Raw genomic sequence first — 16154 nt, 5'->3', positions numbered from 1 at the left:
GGTCGAGACCCTTTTTCAAATTTCCCGAAATGTCAACTTTCCTGCTCCTCTGATGCTGCCTGGCCTGCTGTGTTCCTCCAGCTCCAGACTATGTTATCTCTGACTCCAGCATCTGCAGTTCTTACTATCTCTTACTATACTGCTATACCTGGTAACTATAGATATTCTAGGCTCTGTTCTTATTGTTACATTATCTGAGGACAAATCTATCTTTTTTGAATGTTTGTTAGTGCATTAAGCAATTATTTCCAGTGTCCTAACTCCACCCACACTGTGCTATTTATAGTCAGTGATGTGCAGCTCTATGACATCATCACAAGAGTGCTCCAGGGTCCTGAAGCCTTTACACATCTTCCTCCAAATGGCCATGTATGGATCTGAAGCGAAAATTTCACAGCGACGGTCATTCTTTTATTCATTCGCGGGATGAGGGCATCACTGACCAGACAGCATTTATTGCCCATCCCTAATTGCCCAGCGGGCAGTCAAGAGTCAACTACATTGCTGTGGGTCTGGAGTCACATGTAGGCCAGACCAGGTAATAATGGCAGTTTCCTTCCCTAATGTGAACCAGATAGGTTTTTTCTGACACTCAACAATTGTTTCACGATCATCATTAGATCCTTAATTCCAGGTTTTTATTAAATTCAAATTCCACCAGTTGCCGTGGCAGGATTTGAACCTGGGTCTTCAGAATACTGCCCGAGTCTCTGGATTAACAGTCTAGCAATAATCCTAGGCCATCACCTATTTATATATATTCCTTCATGGGATGGGATGTCCATCGTAATTGTTAAGAGTCAATCTGTACATGTGGAGTCACATACAGGCCAGACCAGGTAAGGACAGCAGTTTCCTTCCCTTATTTTCTGACATTAGTGAGCCAGACGCTTTTTCTTCATTCCAATATTTTTTTGACCATTTTTTATTGAACTCAAATTTAACCATCTGCTGTGGCAAGTCGAGAGAAAGGTTCACTACCTTGTTTCTGAGCACAAAGTGATTTCCTGATGAGGAGAGATTGAGTAGGTTATGCTTGTATTCACTGGAGTTTAGAAAATGAGAGGAGACCTTACTGAAACATATGAAATCCTTTAGGGGCTTGACAGGGTAGATACACGAAGATTGTTTCCCCTTGTGGGAGAGTTTAGGATCAGAGGCACAATCTTACAGTAAGGGGTCACCATTTACGGCAGAAATGAGAAGGAATTGCTTCTCTCAGAGGGTAGTGTATCAGTGGAATTCTTTACTGCAGAGGGCTGTAGAGGTTGGGTCATTAGGCATATTTAAGGCTGATTTTTTAAATCAGTAATGGAATCAGAGATGATAGAGACAAGGCAGGAAAGTGGAGATGAGGATTCTCGGATCAGCCATGATCACACTGAAAAGCACAGCAGACTCGATAGGCCAAATGGCCTACTTTTGCTTCCATGTCTTATGTTCTATTATAGTGCAGCTTGTTGATGGTACACACTGCTGTGACTCTGTGTCGGCAGTGGGGAGAGTGAACGTTCAACGTGGTGCAAGGAAATTGAGTTGGAAATGACAAAAGCCCTCAGATTTCATCACACTTATTAGGAATGTTCAGTAATTAGCCTTTCAATTGAAATGTACTAGATCATAGCCTCACTTATTTGGGTATCACAACGAGGCTGCAGTATTCTGTAGAGGAGACGAGAGAAAACACATTGCAGAGAGTTTCGATTTTAAACTGAAAGAGGAGGAACTTGGTTGTACATGTTTAAGGGGTGTACCGTCCTGTCTCTTTTCACTGGTGCTGCAACAGAACATGTGGGAAATAAAAGTTTTTTCCCATTTTCACTACAAGAGCAAAGGGCACAGCACCCTATATTCCCTGGAGGTTGGATGAATGAGATGTGATCTAAATGAAACATATCCCCCTACCATCAAAATCCTAGGGGTTACCATTGACTAGAAACTCAACTGGACTCGCCACATAAACACAGTGGCTATGAGAGCAGATCAGAAGCTAGGAATACTGTGGTGAATAACTCACTTCCTGACTCCCCAAAGCCTGTCCCACCACCTACAAGGCACATGTCAAGATCGTGACGGAATACTCCCCACTTGCACCCTGGATGGGTGCAGCCCCAACAACACTCAAGAAGTTTGACACCACCCAGGACAAAGCAGCCCGTTTGACTGGCACCACATTCACAATCATCCACTCCCTCCATCACTGATGCTCAGTAGCAGCAGTGTGTACTCTCTACAAGATGCACTGCAGAAATTCACCAAAGATTCTCAGACAGCATCTTCCAAACCCACAACCATTACTATCCAGAAGGACAAGGGCAGCAGATACATGGGAACACCACCACCTCCAAGTTCCCTTCCAAGTCACTCACCATCCTGACTTGGAAATATATCACCGTTCCTGCAGTGTCGCTGGGTCAAATCCTGGAATACCCTCCCTAACAGCATTGTGGGTCAGCCCGCAGCAGGTGAACTGCAATGGTTCAAGAAGACAGCTCACCGCCACCTTCTCAAGGGCAACTAGAGAAGGGCAAGAAATGCTGGTCCAGCCAACGACTCCCACATCCCACAAATGAATAAAAAATAAAATTAAAGGTATTAAATTCTTTAAGGCCCTGACAGGACTTGACGATGACATCATTTCCTAGACGCATAGAACTAGGGGATTAAAGTCTCAGAGATAGGTTATTTATGATTGGGATGAGGAGGAATTTCTTCACTCAGAGGATGGTGAAGCTTTGGGAATCTGTACCCAGAAGCTCAATGGGTGAGTGTATGTAGGAATGAAAGTGATCAATCTTTGGGGAATTAAGGAGTACAGTAATATTGTGGGAAGGTGTAACTGAGGTAGAAATCAGCCATGATCAAATGGCAAGGCAGGTTTGAGATGATCCTCCTTATGTCACTATTGCCCAGATCCTGGTCACTGATCAGAAAATAAAGCACATACCTGCAGTGATGAGGTGGTGCCATCCCATACACTTGGACATTGTCACAGAGTTCTATGGCTATCACCATAGTGAACCAGCCCGTACTCAACCAGGAATGGGATTTCTTCCTTCAGAGGGAAGGGAAAGAGAGAAGGAAGTCCCGTTAACAATCACCTCCCGAAAGACAGAACTTAGAGATGCAGACCGTACAGGCCAAGAGTCAAGGCAAGTGGATCATCCACACAAATAGGTAGATTTTATGAGTTCTTGGAGGAGTGTGTATGGGTGTGTGTGTGAGAGTGTGTGTGGGTGTGAGAGTGTGTGGGTGTGAGAGTGTGTGGGTGTGAGAGTGTGTGGGTGTGAGAGTGTGTGGGTGTGTGGGTGAGAGTGTGTAGGTGTCAGAGTGTGAGAGTTTGTGGGTGTGAGTGTGTGTGGGTGAGTGTGTGTGGGTGAGTGTGTGTGGGTGAGTGTGTGTGGGTGAGTGTGTGTGAGTGTGTGGGTGTGAGAGTGTGGGTGTGAGAGTGTGGGTGTGAGAGTGTGTGGGTGTGAGAGTGTGTGGGTGTGTGTGCGCGTGAGTGTGAGAGTGTGTGGGTGTGAGATTTTGTAGGTGTCAGAGTGTGAGAGTTTGTGGGTGTGAGCGTGTGTGTGCGTGGGTGTGTGCGTGGGTGTGTGCGTGGGTGTGTGCGTGGGTGTGTGCATGGGTGTGTGCATGGGTGTGTGCGGGTGTGGGGGTGAGAGTGTGTGTGGGTGTGTGTGTGTGGGTGTGAGAGTGTGTGCGCGCGTGGGTGTGCGGGTGTCAGAGTGTGTGTGAGTGTGTATGTGTGTGTGTGTAAGTGTGTGTGTGTGTAAATGTGTGTGTGTATGAGTGTGTGTGTGTATGAGTGTGAGTGTGTATGAGTGTGAGTGTATGTCAGTGTGAGTGAGTGTGTGTGAGAGTGAGTGCATTGAGAGTATGTTATTGGCCACTTTAGACAGGCCCACAAGTGGATCCTCTGACCCTGCCTGCTTCCTTCCATACCAGCTGGACAACCCAGCTGTTCCCTTTGGATACGCACCTCAGAATGACCCAGTTAGCAAATTAAAGCACACGCCATTTAACAAACAGAGCCCACTGGGGGCAAAACCCCAGCTCTCAATATAAAGGTCATGGTATGTTACTTGCTCACAATCAATGAGCAGTTCTGGTTTACCCTTTGAGGGGCTCTTGTGGTAGTGTCCCTACCTCTGATCTAGGAGGTCCGGGTTCAAGTCCCACTTAGTCCAGAGGCATGTAATAACCCTACTGAAGGGGTTGGTTACAAAATAACTTCTGGCTGACCCTTAAAGGGACCTGCCTTTCTAACTCTAACATGGGCTGGGGATTAATGTAAGGAATCAGCCAGAGTTAACAAACCTGTTAGGAACAGGTAATGTGCAAACAGTGAGTGGTACAAGCAATGGGCTGTCACTGCCCACATCCACATATCATGGTCGTTGGGACAACAGAACATTCAGGAAAAAAGGATATTCTGTTTCCACGAGCTAGTTCGTCGGTAACTAGGGGACCACAACTTCAAGACAGTCAACAGGAGAGTTGGGAGTGTAGATGGGGAGAAACTTCTTTCATCAGAGATTTGCTGGGATTTGGAATGCACTGCCTGGGAGAGTGGTGGAGGCAGATTCCATGGGAGGTTTCAAAAGAGAGCTGGGTATATATTTGAAAGGGTTGAATTTAGAGGATTACGGAGATAGGGCTGGACAGTGGGACTAGCTGGGTGGCTCTTTCGGGAGCCAGTACAGACACGATGGATCAAATGCCCTCCTCCTGCACTGTAAGGTTCTATTATTTCTAATATTGTGTGGGAGTGAGGGATAAGAGGTGGGTAAAATGGTAGGAGCACTCAGCCAAATACCCGTTTCCAATAAATAATTGTTGGTACTGTACCTGTCTCTCCCAGTTTCCCTCCGAAATAAGTCATCAAACTGTTGCATCCTCCTAGGGGCAATAACAAACGCAGACAGGTTGGAGAACGCCAAGCCCACATGGTGAATCAATCGGTACAGGCCCCCCCTGCTGTTCTTCTGCATCTTCTGCGGGGGCCCCCAGAAAATACAGACAGCCCCCTGGCTTTTGTTCAGGAACTCCTGGGGTTTCCTTATCACACGGTACACACTGGAATGGGCGACAACCCGCAGCGTTGTCTTACTCCCAACGTCAACCTCGTAGCCGGTCGTCGGTGCGTCGTTCATGCGGATGGTGCACTCGGTCTGGTCAATTTGTGAGCCCAACTCACTGCCCAGTAAGTGGCTGGAGCTCGTGACGAGTGCACACTGCCTGCAGTGAAGGCCCATGGTCTGGAATGAGAGTTACATCGCGTCACTAAAATTGGCATTGCAGCCTTCGTTCCGATGTCACACCATGGAGAAAGCTTGGGCATGGACAGTGTGGCTCCCGAGTTTCAACTGCATTGGGCAGGAGTGGGAGGGACTTCACCAAAATACAATATTTCCCTTTCGGACGCGGGTTTCTGTCTTGCCTCTGTTGGGGGTTTGCATGGCTCTTTAGTGATCAGTTGTGACACTGCGGCCAATTTGTGGGTAGAGGTGGGTTAGCTCAGTTGGCTGGATGGCTGGTTTGCGATGCAAAGTGAAGCCAATATAGGTGAGTGAGGTGTGGTTATGCCTCAAGTTAAACCATCACCGATCATCTCTCCAATGAGACAGAGCAGCCCCCTGTGGTCCCCCGGCTATGGTACCTTAGGGTAGGCTTTGTTAACCAGGTTGTTCTTTACTGCTCTGTCAGTTTTGTCTATTTGTATATTTTGGTACAATATTGATTATCGATTAGTTGCTTTCGTACTCGGTTTGGTTGTGGTTCCAAGGCAGACCTGAATGGGCTTATCCACATTCCCAGTCTAGATGAAACAAAGAACTGCAGATGCTGAAAATCTGAAACAAAAACTGAAACCGCTGCAGAAACTCAGCAGGTCTGGTAGCATCAGCGGAGAGAGAAACGCAGCTAATATTCTGAGTCGGAACTGTTCTGAAGAAGGGTCACTGGTCTCGAAATGTTGACTCTGCTTTCTTTCCACAGATGCTGCCAGATCTGCTGAGTTTCTCCAGCAATTTCTGTTCCTATCCCAGTTTGGATAGTTGATAGTGGTTAGCACTGCTGCCTCACAGCGCCAGGGACCCGGGTTCAATTCCAGCTTCGGGCAACTGTCTGTGTGGAGTTTGCACATTCTCCCCGTGTCTGTGCGGGTTTCCTCCCGGTGCTCCGGTTTCCTCCCACAGTCCAAAGATGTGCAGGTTAGGGTGGATTGGCCATGCTAAATTGCCCATAGTGTTCAGAGAGGTGTAGATTAGGTGGGTTATAGGGGGACGGGTCTGGGTGGGATGCTCCGAGGTTCGGTGTGGACTTGTTGGGCCAAAGGACCTGTTTGCACACTGTAGGGATTCTCTGATTCTATGAAACCATTCCAGTCTGCTGCCCATACCAGCTCCTTGAGGGAACTGTCCAATTGGTCACACTCTCCCTTGCTCGTTCCCTGGGGATCTGCAGACATTTCCCCCACTACTGTCTCTGCTTCCACCACCCATGCTTTAAAGATGTGGTGTTGCTGGGAACGGAAGGTTTGAGTTATACAGAAAGGCTGGATAGGCTGGGACTTATTTCACTGGAGAATAGGAGATTGAGAGGAGACTTTAGAGAAGTTAATAAAATAACGAGGGGTATAGATAGGGTTAATGGCAGTTGTCTTTTCCCTAGAATGGGGCATTTCAAGATTAGGGGTCACACTTTTAAGGTGAGGGGAGAGAGATTTAAAAAAAACATGCGGGGAAAATTTTTTACACAGAGAGTGGTTCGTGTGTGAAATGAACTTCCTGAGGAAGTAGAGATAGTAGGAGCTGTCGATGCTGGAGTCTGAGATAACAAGGTGTGGACCTGGATGAACACAGCAGGCCAGGCAGCATCAGAGGAGCAGAAAAGCTGACGTTTCAGGTCTGGACCCTTCTTCAGAAATGGGGGAGCGAAAGGGGGCTCTGAAATAAATAGAGAGAGGAGGAGGCAGTGATTGAAGGTGGATAGTGGAGCTGATAGGTGGAGAAAAGTCTCCTACTCCTCTGATGCTGTCTGGCCTGCTGTGTTCCTCCAGCTCCACATCTTGTTATCTCTTATTCCTGAGGAAATGGTGGATGTGGGTACAGTTACAACATTTGAAAAGATATTTGGATAAGTAGCTGAATAGGAAAGGTTTGGAGGGATAAAGGTCAGGAGCAGGCAGGTGGGACTAGTTTAGTTTGCGATGATATTCTGCATGGACTAGTTGGAATGAAGGGTCTGTTTCCGTGCTGTATGACTCTGTGACTCTATGTAACCACTTGCTGTGGAAAGTAAAATTTTCCTCATCTTTGCTTTAGTTCTTTTCCCATTGTTAGTCTGTGGCACATGGGCTTAAATGATTGGAAGATGGGGGAATAATAATCAAGTTTTCACTTCTGAAGGCTATCCAGGAGGAAGCAGGTGGACCTGTTGAGTAAGGAAGGATTGGAGTCCAGTGCTACACATTGTCTACGTTCAGTGAGACGCTGTGGGCTTCAGATTCTTTTGGAACTATACCCAACATAAAGACTTCTTCAAACGAGCAGCACAGTGGGGAGAGAAAACAAGAGTGACTTTTTTTTCCGATAAGCTGCGGCAACAATTATTAATTATTGGTGAGACAGTTGACCTGTTTGAGAATGTTCTAACACATTAAACCTCTATACGACACCGAGTCACCAACTGATGACTGTTGCAAAGTTCAGTCACACTTAAATCAACTTCAACTCATTCATTTAATGCATTCAGCTGCTTTCCCCCCACCCCAAAGTACTTGCTTTAATACTGAATTAACTTTCAAGGTCTTTTTTACAACACAGAAGTAATGACCGGTAGGGAAATGAAACAAAATGCCCAGGGGTTTGGGCAATTTTCATTCTCACCCACAGAGAATACATGCTCATTTCAACGTTAGTTACAAGGAAACAGTCTGTTAAACCATAACCTGACTGCTTCAGAAGGCCCCAAGATATTGGAGCAGAACTAGGACATTCAGCCCATCAGATCTGCTCCACCATTCAATGAGATCAAAACTCTCAGCTCTGGTTCTCTGCCTTTTCCCTATAACCCTATCAAATTTGAGGCGGCATGGTGGCCCAGTAGTTAGCACTGTTGCTTCACAGCGCCAGGGACCCATGTTCGATTCCACCCTTGGGTGACTGTCTGTGCGGAGTTTGCACATTCTCCCCGTGTCTGTGCGGGTTTCCTCTGGGTGCTCCAGTTTCCTTCCGCAAACCAAAGATGTGCAGGTTAGGGTGGATTGGCCATGCTAAACTGCCCCATAGCGTCCAGGGATGTGCAGTTGGTGGATTAGCCGTGGCAAGTGCAGAGTTGGGGGGTCTGGGTGGGGTGCTCTTCAAAGCTTTGGTGTGGACTTGATGGGCTGAATGGCCTGCTCCCATACTGTAGGGATTTTACAAAACAGTGATCATAACATGATTGAGTTCAATGTCGCATCTGAAAGTCAAAAAACATGAATCAGCTACTCGAGTTTTAGATGTAGGTAAGGCCAACTTTAATGAGATGAGGCAGAGACTGTCCACACTAAACTGGGAAAATCTGCTAATTGTTGAAACAACTAAAGAACATGGAGGATGTTTAAAGAAACATTTAACGCAAAATCCATTTATACCCTTGAGAGTGAAAAGCTCCACTTCAGTCAAAAAACAGCCACAGACAATTAAACAGGTAATGGATAGCATAAAACTAAAAGAAAGGGCTTACAAAAATGCAAAAATAAAACCCCGCACAGATCCTGCTGAACGGGAAAGATACGAGACCAGCAAAGGGACACAAAACAGTTTATAAGAGCCACTGCAAGGGATTATGAAAGGAAACTTGCAAGGGACATCAAAATCAATATGAAGAAATTTTATAATTACATAAAGGGAAATCGAGTGGTGAAGTTCTAAAGAAGTGTCTATTCTCTTGAAACATTAACTGTTTCTCTCTCCACAGATGCTGCCAGACCTGCTGAGTTTCTCCAACAATTTCTGTTTTTGTTTGGTTTGTTTCAGATCTCCAGTATCTGTAGTTCTTTATCTTGTGTTACAATAACAACTGGAAATGACTGGTTCCAATTCTCAACAGGCTTTAAATGGGCCAGTTGAGTCCTTTTTTAAATCCTTAGTGGATATTCTAAAGCATTATAATTATTTACAGCAGAGAAACACACCATTCAGCCAGACTGGTCTACGTTGGTACTAATGCTCTACGTGAGCCACGTCCCAGGATTCTTCATCTAACTCTATCATATTCTATTCCTTGCTCTCTCTCTCATGTGTTGATCAAACTTTTTATGCTATTTCTTTCAACCACTCCTCACGGTGGCAAGTTCCACATTCTAAACACTCTCAGAGAAAACAGTTTCGCCTAAACTCTGCATGGGATTAACAGTTTACGGGTGTGAAATTAATTCGCAAAATGAAAAGCTCCGACAGGCTTTCTTACCTTGTTCCCAACAACTGGCAAGTAACCATCTTTTGTGACCCACTTCTTTAAATTTAGCGGCGCCCGACTCACAACATTGTAAATGAAGCCACCTTTGTAATCCAATGAGCTACTGCCATTGCTAGAACTGTAGATGATCAACAGGGTTGTCAGTATGAAGATCGCTGTAGCAACGAAATATTTTTCAAGCTGCAACAAAAAAAAATTGAACAAAAGGATTTGTTTTGCCAAAGTCATAGGGTTTACAGATGTAATTGTGACCATTTATCCCAACTAGTACTTATTCAAATGGTTACTAGATGTCAAATGTTTTAAGGAGAACAGAAGTGATGTTGGTCCCTAAATTCTCTTTGCTCAGTAACTGCACTCAGATGGAATATTTGCATACCTTATACAAAACCCTTCACATGCTGGATCCAATTAATATGTTTAGCTCTTCCAGGTTCGAAATTACCTTTCAAAGTCTATATATTTGAGATTCTGTGAATCTACAAAATACGACTGAACCTCCAACATTTGCATTCATTGTTTAATAGAACAATGGAGTTGCTGGAAATGTCATCATTTGTTGCATGTTTCTAATTGCTGCCATTTGAGTACAGTAAAGAGGAGAGATGTGATTGCACTGGAGAGGGTGCAGAGCAGATTTACCAAGACATTGCTCCTGGGCTGGAGCGTTTTAGTTCTGAAGAGAAAGTGGATAGTCTGGAGCTGTTTTTCCTGGAGCAGAATGAACTGAGAGGGGACATGAACGAGATGTATAAAATAACAAGGGGCATAGTTAGAGTAGATGGGAAGAAATTGATCCCTCTGTCAAGAGGAAAAATGGCCAGGGCATAGGTTTACAGAGGATGTGAGAAAGCATTTTTCACCCAGAGGGTGGTGGGAATCTGGAACTCACTGTGTGTGAGAATGGTGAAGGCAGAAACCTTATAACATTCTGTGGTGATTGGAGTGAGGTTGGTCAGGTGGATCTCTGACTATGAGATCCCTGATTACACTCAGAGTCATACAGCACAGAAACAGACGCTTTGATCCAACCAGCCCATGCCAAACATAACCCCGAACTAAACTAGTCCCACCTGCCTGCTCCTGGCCCATATCCTTCTTGCCACTGAGTTGATGCAAGTTTCATTCTCATCACTGATCACCCTCACCAGAGGAAAAATGTTTAATACAGAAATCCTGAAAACTATCTTTTGAATTGGGGCTGTTAACTTGGTCCAATCAGGGAGCCCTGGCTGACAGACATAAACAGGAGTCTCAGGGATTCTCCTCACTCTTGGGACTGGCTCTGAGCTAGCTGATCAGATTCCATGAACTGTGCGCTTGTAAGTGAAGGGTGACTTGGTGATGGGATACCAGCCTTTGTGGAGTTACTTCACATTTAAAAAGTATTTGATGTGCAATTACAATGCCAAGGCATACAAGGCTATGGGCCAAGTGCAGGAAAATGGAACTAAAACAAATAAGTTGTTTTTTTTTACTAGTGCAGGGCTACGATGGGCTGAAGGGCCTTTTTCTATGCTGTAGATCTCCATGACCCTCGGAGGCAACCACACAGTTGAGAGTCTGGAGTGACATGTAGGATGTAATGATGACAGATTTCCTTCCCTAAAGGGCATGGGAGATCCAAATGGGACATTTTTTTTAACAATAATCAATGTTGGTTTCACGCCCACCCTTTCTGACACTAGCTTTCATTCCAGACCCTTTTTTGGGATTAATTCATTGAATTCATTCATTGAACAGAAGTTACACCAGATGCTGTGGTGGGATTTGAAGCCGCATCCCCACGAAACCATGAGTCGCTACTGGTGACTTACAGCCTCGCCCCCATCTTCTCCCTTGCATTTGTATAGTGCCGTCACCACAGTGAAACATCCCAAGGCACTTTACAACAAAAGAAAGGCACCAATCTGACCAAGTCACGGGAGATATTTGGACAGGCGCATAGAAACCTGGTCAAGAGAGTAGGGTTTTGAGGTAACAAGGTGTAGAGCTGGATGAACACAGCAGGCCAAGCAGCATCAGAGGAGCAGGAAAGCTGACGTTTCCGGCCTGGACCCTTCTTCAGAAAAAAAGGGGTGTCTTAAAGGAAAGCAATGGAGAAGCAAAGAGGTTTCAGAGGGAGTGAATTCTACAGCTTAGGAGCTAGACAGGTGAACCAAAGAGTGGAGCAAAGAAAATCAGGGATGTGCAGAAATTGAAGGAGCATAGAGATATCAGAGGGTTGCAGCCCAAGCAATATTCCCTGTGAACTGCAATCCACTCGAGGTTCCACAAACACCAACTGGCGCATTGAGAGTTTGGTTTAGCTTTCCCAAAGCCGCTGTCGTGCACGGACCTCAGAGATCTGTGTGGCAGAAACAATAAATAAAGGGAACAGAGATAGTGAGGGTTGAAAAAGAGGAATTTGGAGCGAACGAGAAGTTTAAAACTAATGGATTGCTAGACTGGAAGCCAGTGTAAGTCAGTGAGCGCAGGGTTGATGGTGGATATTACTTGGTCTGAGTTAGGATATAATCAACAGAGCTTCCCCTCAGCTCACATTTCCAATGGATGCAATTGGGAGGTTGGCAAAGATTGTTTAGGAATAGTTTTAAGTCTCGAGATAGCACAAATGCGAATGAGTTAAAGGGGTTATATTCAGAAGCACAGAGAATTAGTACATTCATAGCTTTCATTAGCACTTCGCAAAACTGCTTGCAAGCAGCTTTTAAAGCTCTTTAAATCACATTTCATAGCAACAAACATAATAGTGACAAATGAAGTCAATAATCCAAGAAATCCAAAATTTAAAAAAAACAGCTGTTGTTGGAAATGCGGAGAGCAGCATCTGCAAAACAGGTTAAAATCCAGCAAAACACAGATTTCTCTTCAGATGATCTGCTGTGTTTATATCCAGCAGTGTTTCAGAAGCAGTAGACAGTTTGTTGCATTTTTCCCCAAGTCTTTTGATGTTGGCAGCAGCACTAGTTCTGTGAATATTGCGTCCTCACCTTAAACATGCCTGGAACGAAAGTAAAACAAATTTTTGAATTTCGCACAGTGACTTTTTTTTAAAAACGTGAGCATAATCGATTGATTCAATAAAACCGAGGGACAATAATTGAGGACTAATTTATCTCCTTTAATGTTGCACTAACTCCAAACTAATTTAGGTGACAAGGGTTAGCTCAGAACTGAACTTCTCAACAAAATGAAAACATCTTTATATTAAACACATCCAAACGAACCTGCGTTTAGAAAGTGGTTTACAGCTTCTTGGGAAAATGCTAAAGAGCTAACATTTCCTTCTCAAACATAGTCTACTATTTTTCTAGGCACATTCATCCAATGTGGTGCTGCGAGAGGTACCAGTATTTATTGCCCATCCCTATATGTCAAAAAAATTGTTTTGGGATGTGACTATCACCGATAAGACAGCATCCGCTGTCAAGCCCTAACTGCCCTGGAGTAGTTGGTGGGGAGCTGCTTTCTCGAACCACTGCAGTGGGGGTGTCGTGGGATTTTGAGCCAGAGTTGGTGAAGGAGTGGCAACGCAGTTTCAAAGTGTGTTCCCATGTGTCCACTAGCCATGATCTACTGGGTAGTAGAGGCTGCAGGTTTGGAAGGGAAACTTTCTAGTGCCTCTTGAACATGGTACACAGTAGGGAGTGAATGCCCGAGGTGGTAAATGGGGTGCCAATCAAGTGGGCCAGAGAGAAGGTGCTATTTTGAACACACCTAAGTGGTTTGCTAGGCAACTTCAGAGGGAAGGTACCAGTCAATCTGGAGATGCAGACTGGGTAAGAACAGCAGATTACGTTCCCTGAAGTGTTGATAAAAAGAAAATGAGATACAAACCTTTTCAATGCAGATCGCTCCAATCGGGCAGCTTCCAAAACACAGTCCTGCCCCAAAACGTGTACAAACAGCTGCCTGACTGATCGCAGAGTCACTGCAAGTTAACAATGGTTTTCAAACCCTGAAAGCAAGAGACAAAATGAAAATGTATTGTTCTCAACATGAAGCAGCCAAAGGGAACTGTAGCAAGGACTGATGTCTTTGTTTACAGGCTGCTAGGAGGATGCAATAAAGCACGAATGGGAAAAAAGACACAGGAATTTCAGAGCCGTAAGCTGTTTAGAAAGAGCTTCAGGGTGAAAAGTCACAGTATCATAGGCAGCATACTGGAGATGCTGGAAATCTTGAAAAAAGTAGAAAAAGTAAGACAGCTGGTACCTGAATGAGCTAAGTGATATCATGAAATAAACTCCATCCATCAGGGTATGCAGGAGCTAACAGCATTCTAGATTAAATTCCAAGTCAGTGTGAGAATGTTTCAGTGGCAGGAAGGTGTACTCACCATGGACAAACATTTCTTTTTATTCGTTCTGGGGATGTAGACTTGCTGTTTGGGCCAGCATTTAATGTCCAGAATCTTTAATTGATTTTTTTTTTTAATTTATTCATTAATGGGATGAGAACGTCGCTGGCCAGGCAGCATTTATTGCCCATCCCTAATTGCCCAGAGGGTAGATAAGAGTCTACCACATTGCTGTGGGTCTGGAGTCACATGTAGGTCAGACCAGGTAAGGATGGCAGTTTCCTTCCCTAAAGGACATTAATGAACCAGATGGGTTTTTCCAACAATTGACAATGGATTCACGGGGTCATCATTAGATTCTTAATTCCAGATATTTTGAATTCAAATTCCACCATCTGCTGTGGAAGGATTTGAACCTTGGACCCCAGAACATTACCTGGGTCTCTGGATTAACAGTCCAGTGATTATACCACTAGGCCATTGCCTCTCCCCAATTATTAAGCTGCTGTGTGCTAATGCGCTGGGTATGTTTGTTTTGACTCCATACCTTTGTACCCAGCAGTTACCATACGATGTTTAATAGATGTTAACTGTGTTAGCTGTATTGAAATGAGTCAAATGTTACTTTTTTTTTAAATGCAGCAACATATTTTGTGTTCATCACTAGGACTTTGTATCAACTAAGTACGTACAATAAATGTAGGTCAGAAACATCAAGGAGGAATGAGGAGGAGCATATTTCAATAGCAACTCGTCAGGATTGGCTTATCTGGGTCTCTGGCTTAACGGTCCAGCGATAATACCACTAGGCCATCACCTCCTCTCTGATACGGCTCTGTCAAAGGGCAGTTCATAGAGTCGCAGAATCCCTACAGTGCAGACAGCGGCTATTCAGCCTAAGAGGTCATCACCAAACAGCATCCCACCCAGACCCTTCCTCCCCACCACAACCCTATCCCCATAATCTTGCATTTCCCATGGCTAAGCCACCTCGCCTGCGCATTCCCTGGACACTACAGGACAATTTAGCCTGGCCAAACCATCTAATCCTAGGACTGTGGGAAGAAACTGGAGCACCCACGCAGACACGGGGGGAGCGTGATAACCCTACACAGTTAAGAGTCATCTACATTGCTGTGGGACTGGAGTCATATGTAGGCCAGACCAGGTAAGGATGGCACTTTCCTTCCCTAAAGGGTTCTTTTTTCTGACAATCAACAATAGCTATACAATCACCGTTAGGCCAGACTCTTACGGATTTGAAATTTCCCTATCTGCCTTGGTGGGGTTCGAACCCAAGTCGCCTGGGGTTCAAAATTACTAGCTCATTAGTATTACCATTAACAAACAAAAACAGAATGCTGGATTGCTGGAGAAACCCAGCAGGTCTGGCAGCAAGTGCGGAGACAGAGAAAGAGAGTTAATGTCTCGAATAGCTTTTTCAGACCTGAAAGCAGCTCAGGAAAGGTGGTACTTAATGCTGACAGTGGGGGGGTGGAAGAACAGTAGACGGATAGGTGGGGACAGGGCTAGGCGCGGAGAGAGAAAAACTAGTAGGCAGACAAGGGGATTGTTGATAGTAAGCCGGGGAGAAGGGAAGCTGGATAAGTGATAATGGGAGCTGGAGATGGTTGAAAATGGGTTGATTGCAGTAAAAGCAACGCATTTAATGACAGAACCTGGGGTGTGTGGTAGGTAATAGACAGGGAAGGAGCTGGCCATGCTCTCAAATCGTTAAATTCAATGCTGAGTGACGAAGGTTTTAAGGTACCTAAGCGTCGTCCCTCAAGCTTACATTGAGCCTTGCTGGACCCGAGACAGAGATGTTGGCCAGGGAACACGGTGATGTATCTAAGTGACCGGCAACAGGAATCTCAGGGTCATTTTCACGGACAGATGTAGGTGTTCTGCGAAGCGGTCACCCAGTCTGCACTTTATCTCCCCGACGTACAGCAGACCACATTGTGAGCAGCGAATAGACGAGATTGAGTGAAGTGCAAGTAAATCGCTGCTTCACCCTGGAAGGTGTGTCTGGGGCCTTGGGTAGTGAGGAAGGAGGAAGGAGGAAGGAAGTAAATGGGCAGGTTCTACACCTCCTGCGATTGCAGGGGGAGGTGTTGAGAGTAGAGGCAGAATGGACCAAGGTGTCCCAGATAGAACGATCCCTGTGGAAGGGGAGGGAGGGGAATATGTGTCCGGTGGTGGCATCACAGTGGAAATTAGCAGCTCATGATTCTTTGGATGCGAAAGCTGGTGGGGTGGTAAGTGAGGATTTGGGGGGGGGGGGGGGGGGCCAATCAGAAAAGGGACAAGAAGGTAAGGCCGAGAGGCCCGTCAACCACAGTAGAAAAGTTGAGAAAAAGATGCTGCCAGACCTATTGAG

At 45.3% G+C, this 16154-nt stretch overlaps 1 protein-coding gene across 1 annotated transcript in view; it reads right to left on the bottom strand.

Moving 5' to 3' along the window:
- The window catches only part of LOC109924870 (alpha-N-acetylgalactosaminide alpha-2,6-sialyltransferase 6), a 40082-nt gene extending 26167 nt beyond the window's left edge, over positions 1–13915 (bottom strand). Inside the window, exons 1-6 of the mRNA XM_048613396.1 lie at positions 13811–13915; positions 13309–13429; positions 12462–12472; positions 9460–9648; positions 4852–5261; positions 2948–3055 (exon numbers count right to left, since the gene is read on the bottom strand). Coding sequence (XP_048469353.1) covers positions 2948–3055; positions 4852–5261; positions 9460–9648; positions 12462–12470 — 716 coding nt within the window. The 5' untranslated portion in view covers positions 12471–12472; positions 13309–13429; positions 13811–13915. The remainder of the gene's footprint in view (positions 1–2947; positions 3056–4851; positions 5262–9459; positions 9649–12461; positions 12473–13308; positions 13430–13810) is intronic.
- Between the last annotated feature and the right edge of the window lie 2239 nt (positions 13916–16154).

This window comes from Rhincodon typus, chromosome 28 (assembly GCF_021869965.1).
Source record: "Rhincodon typus isolate 14 chromosome 28, sRhiTyp1.1, whole genome shotgun sequence".
Taxonomy (NCBI): Eukaryota; Metazoa; Chordata; class Chondrichthyes; order Orectolobiformes; family Rhincodontidae; genus Rhincodon; species Rhincodon typus.
Note: the sequence above shows the minus strand (reverse complement) of the source record. Positions and strands in the feature narration are given on the sequence as shown.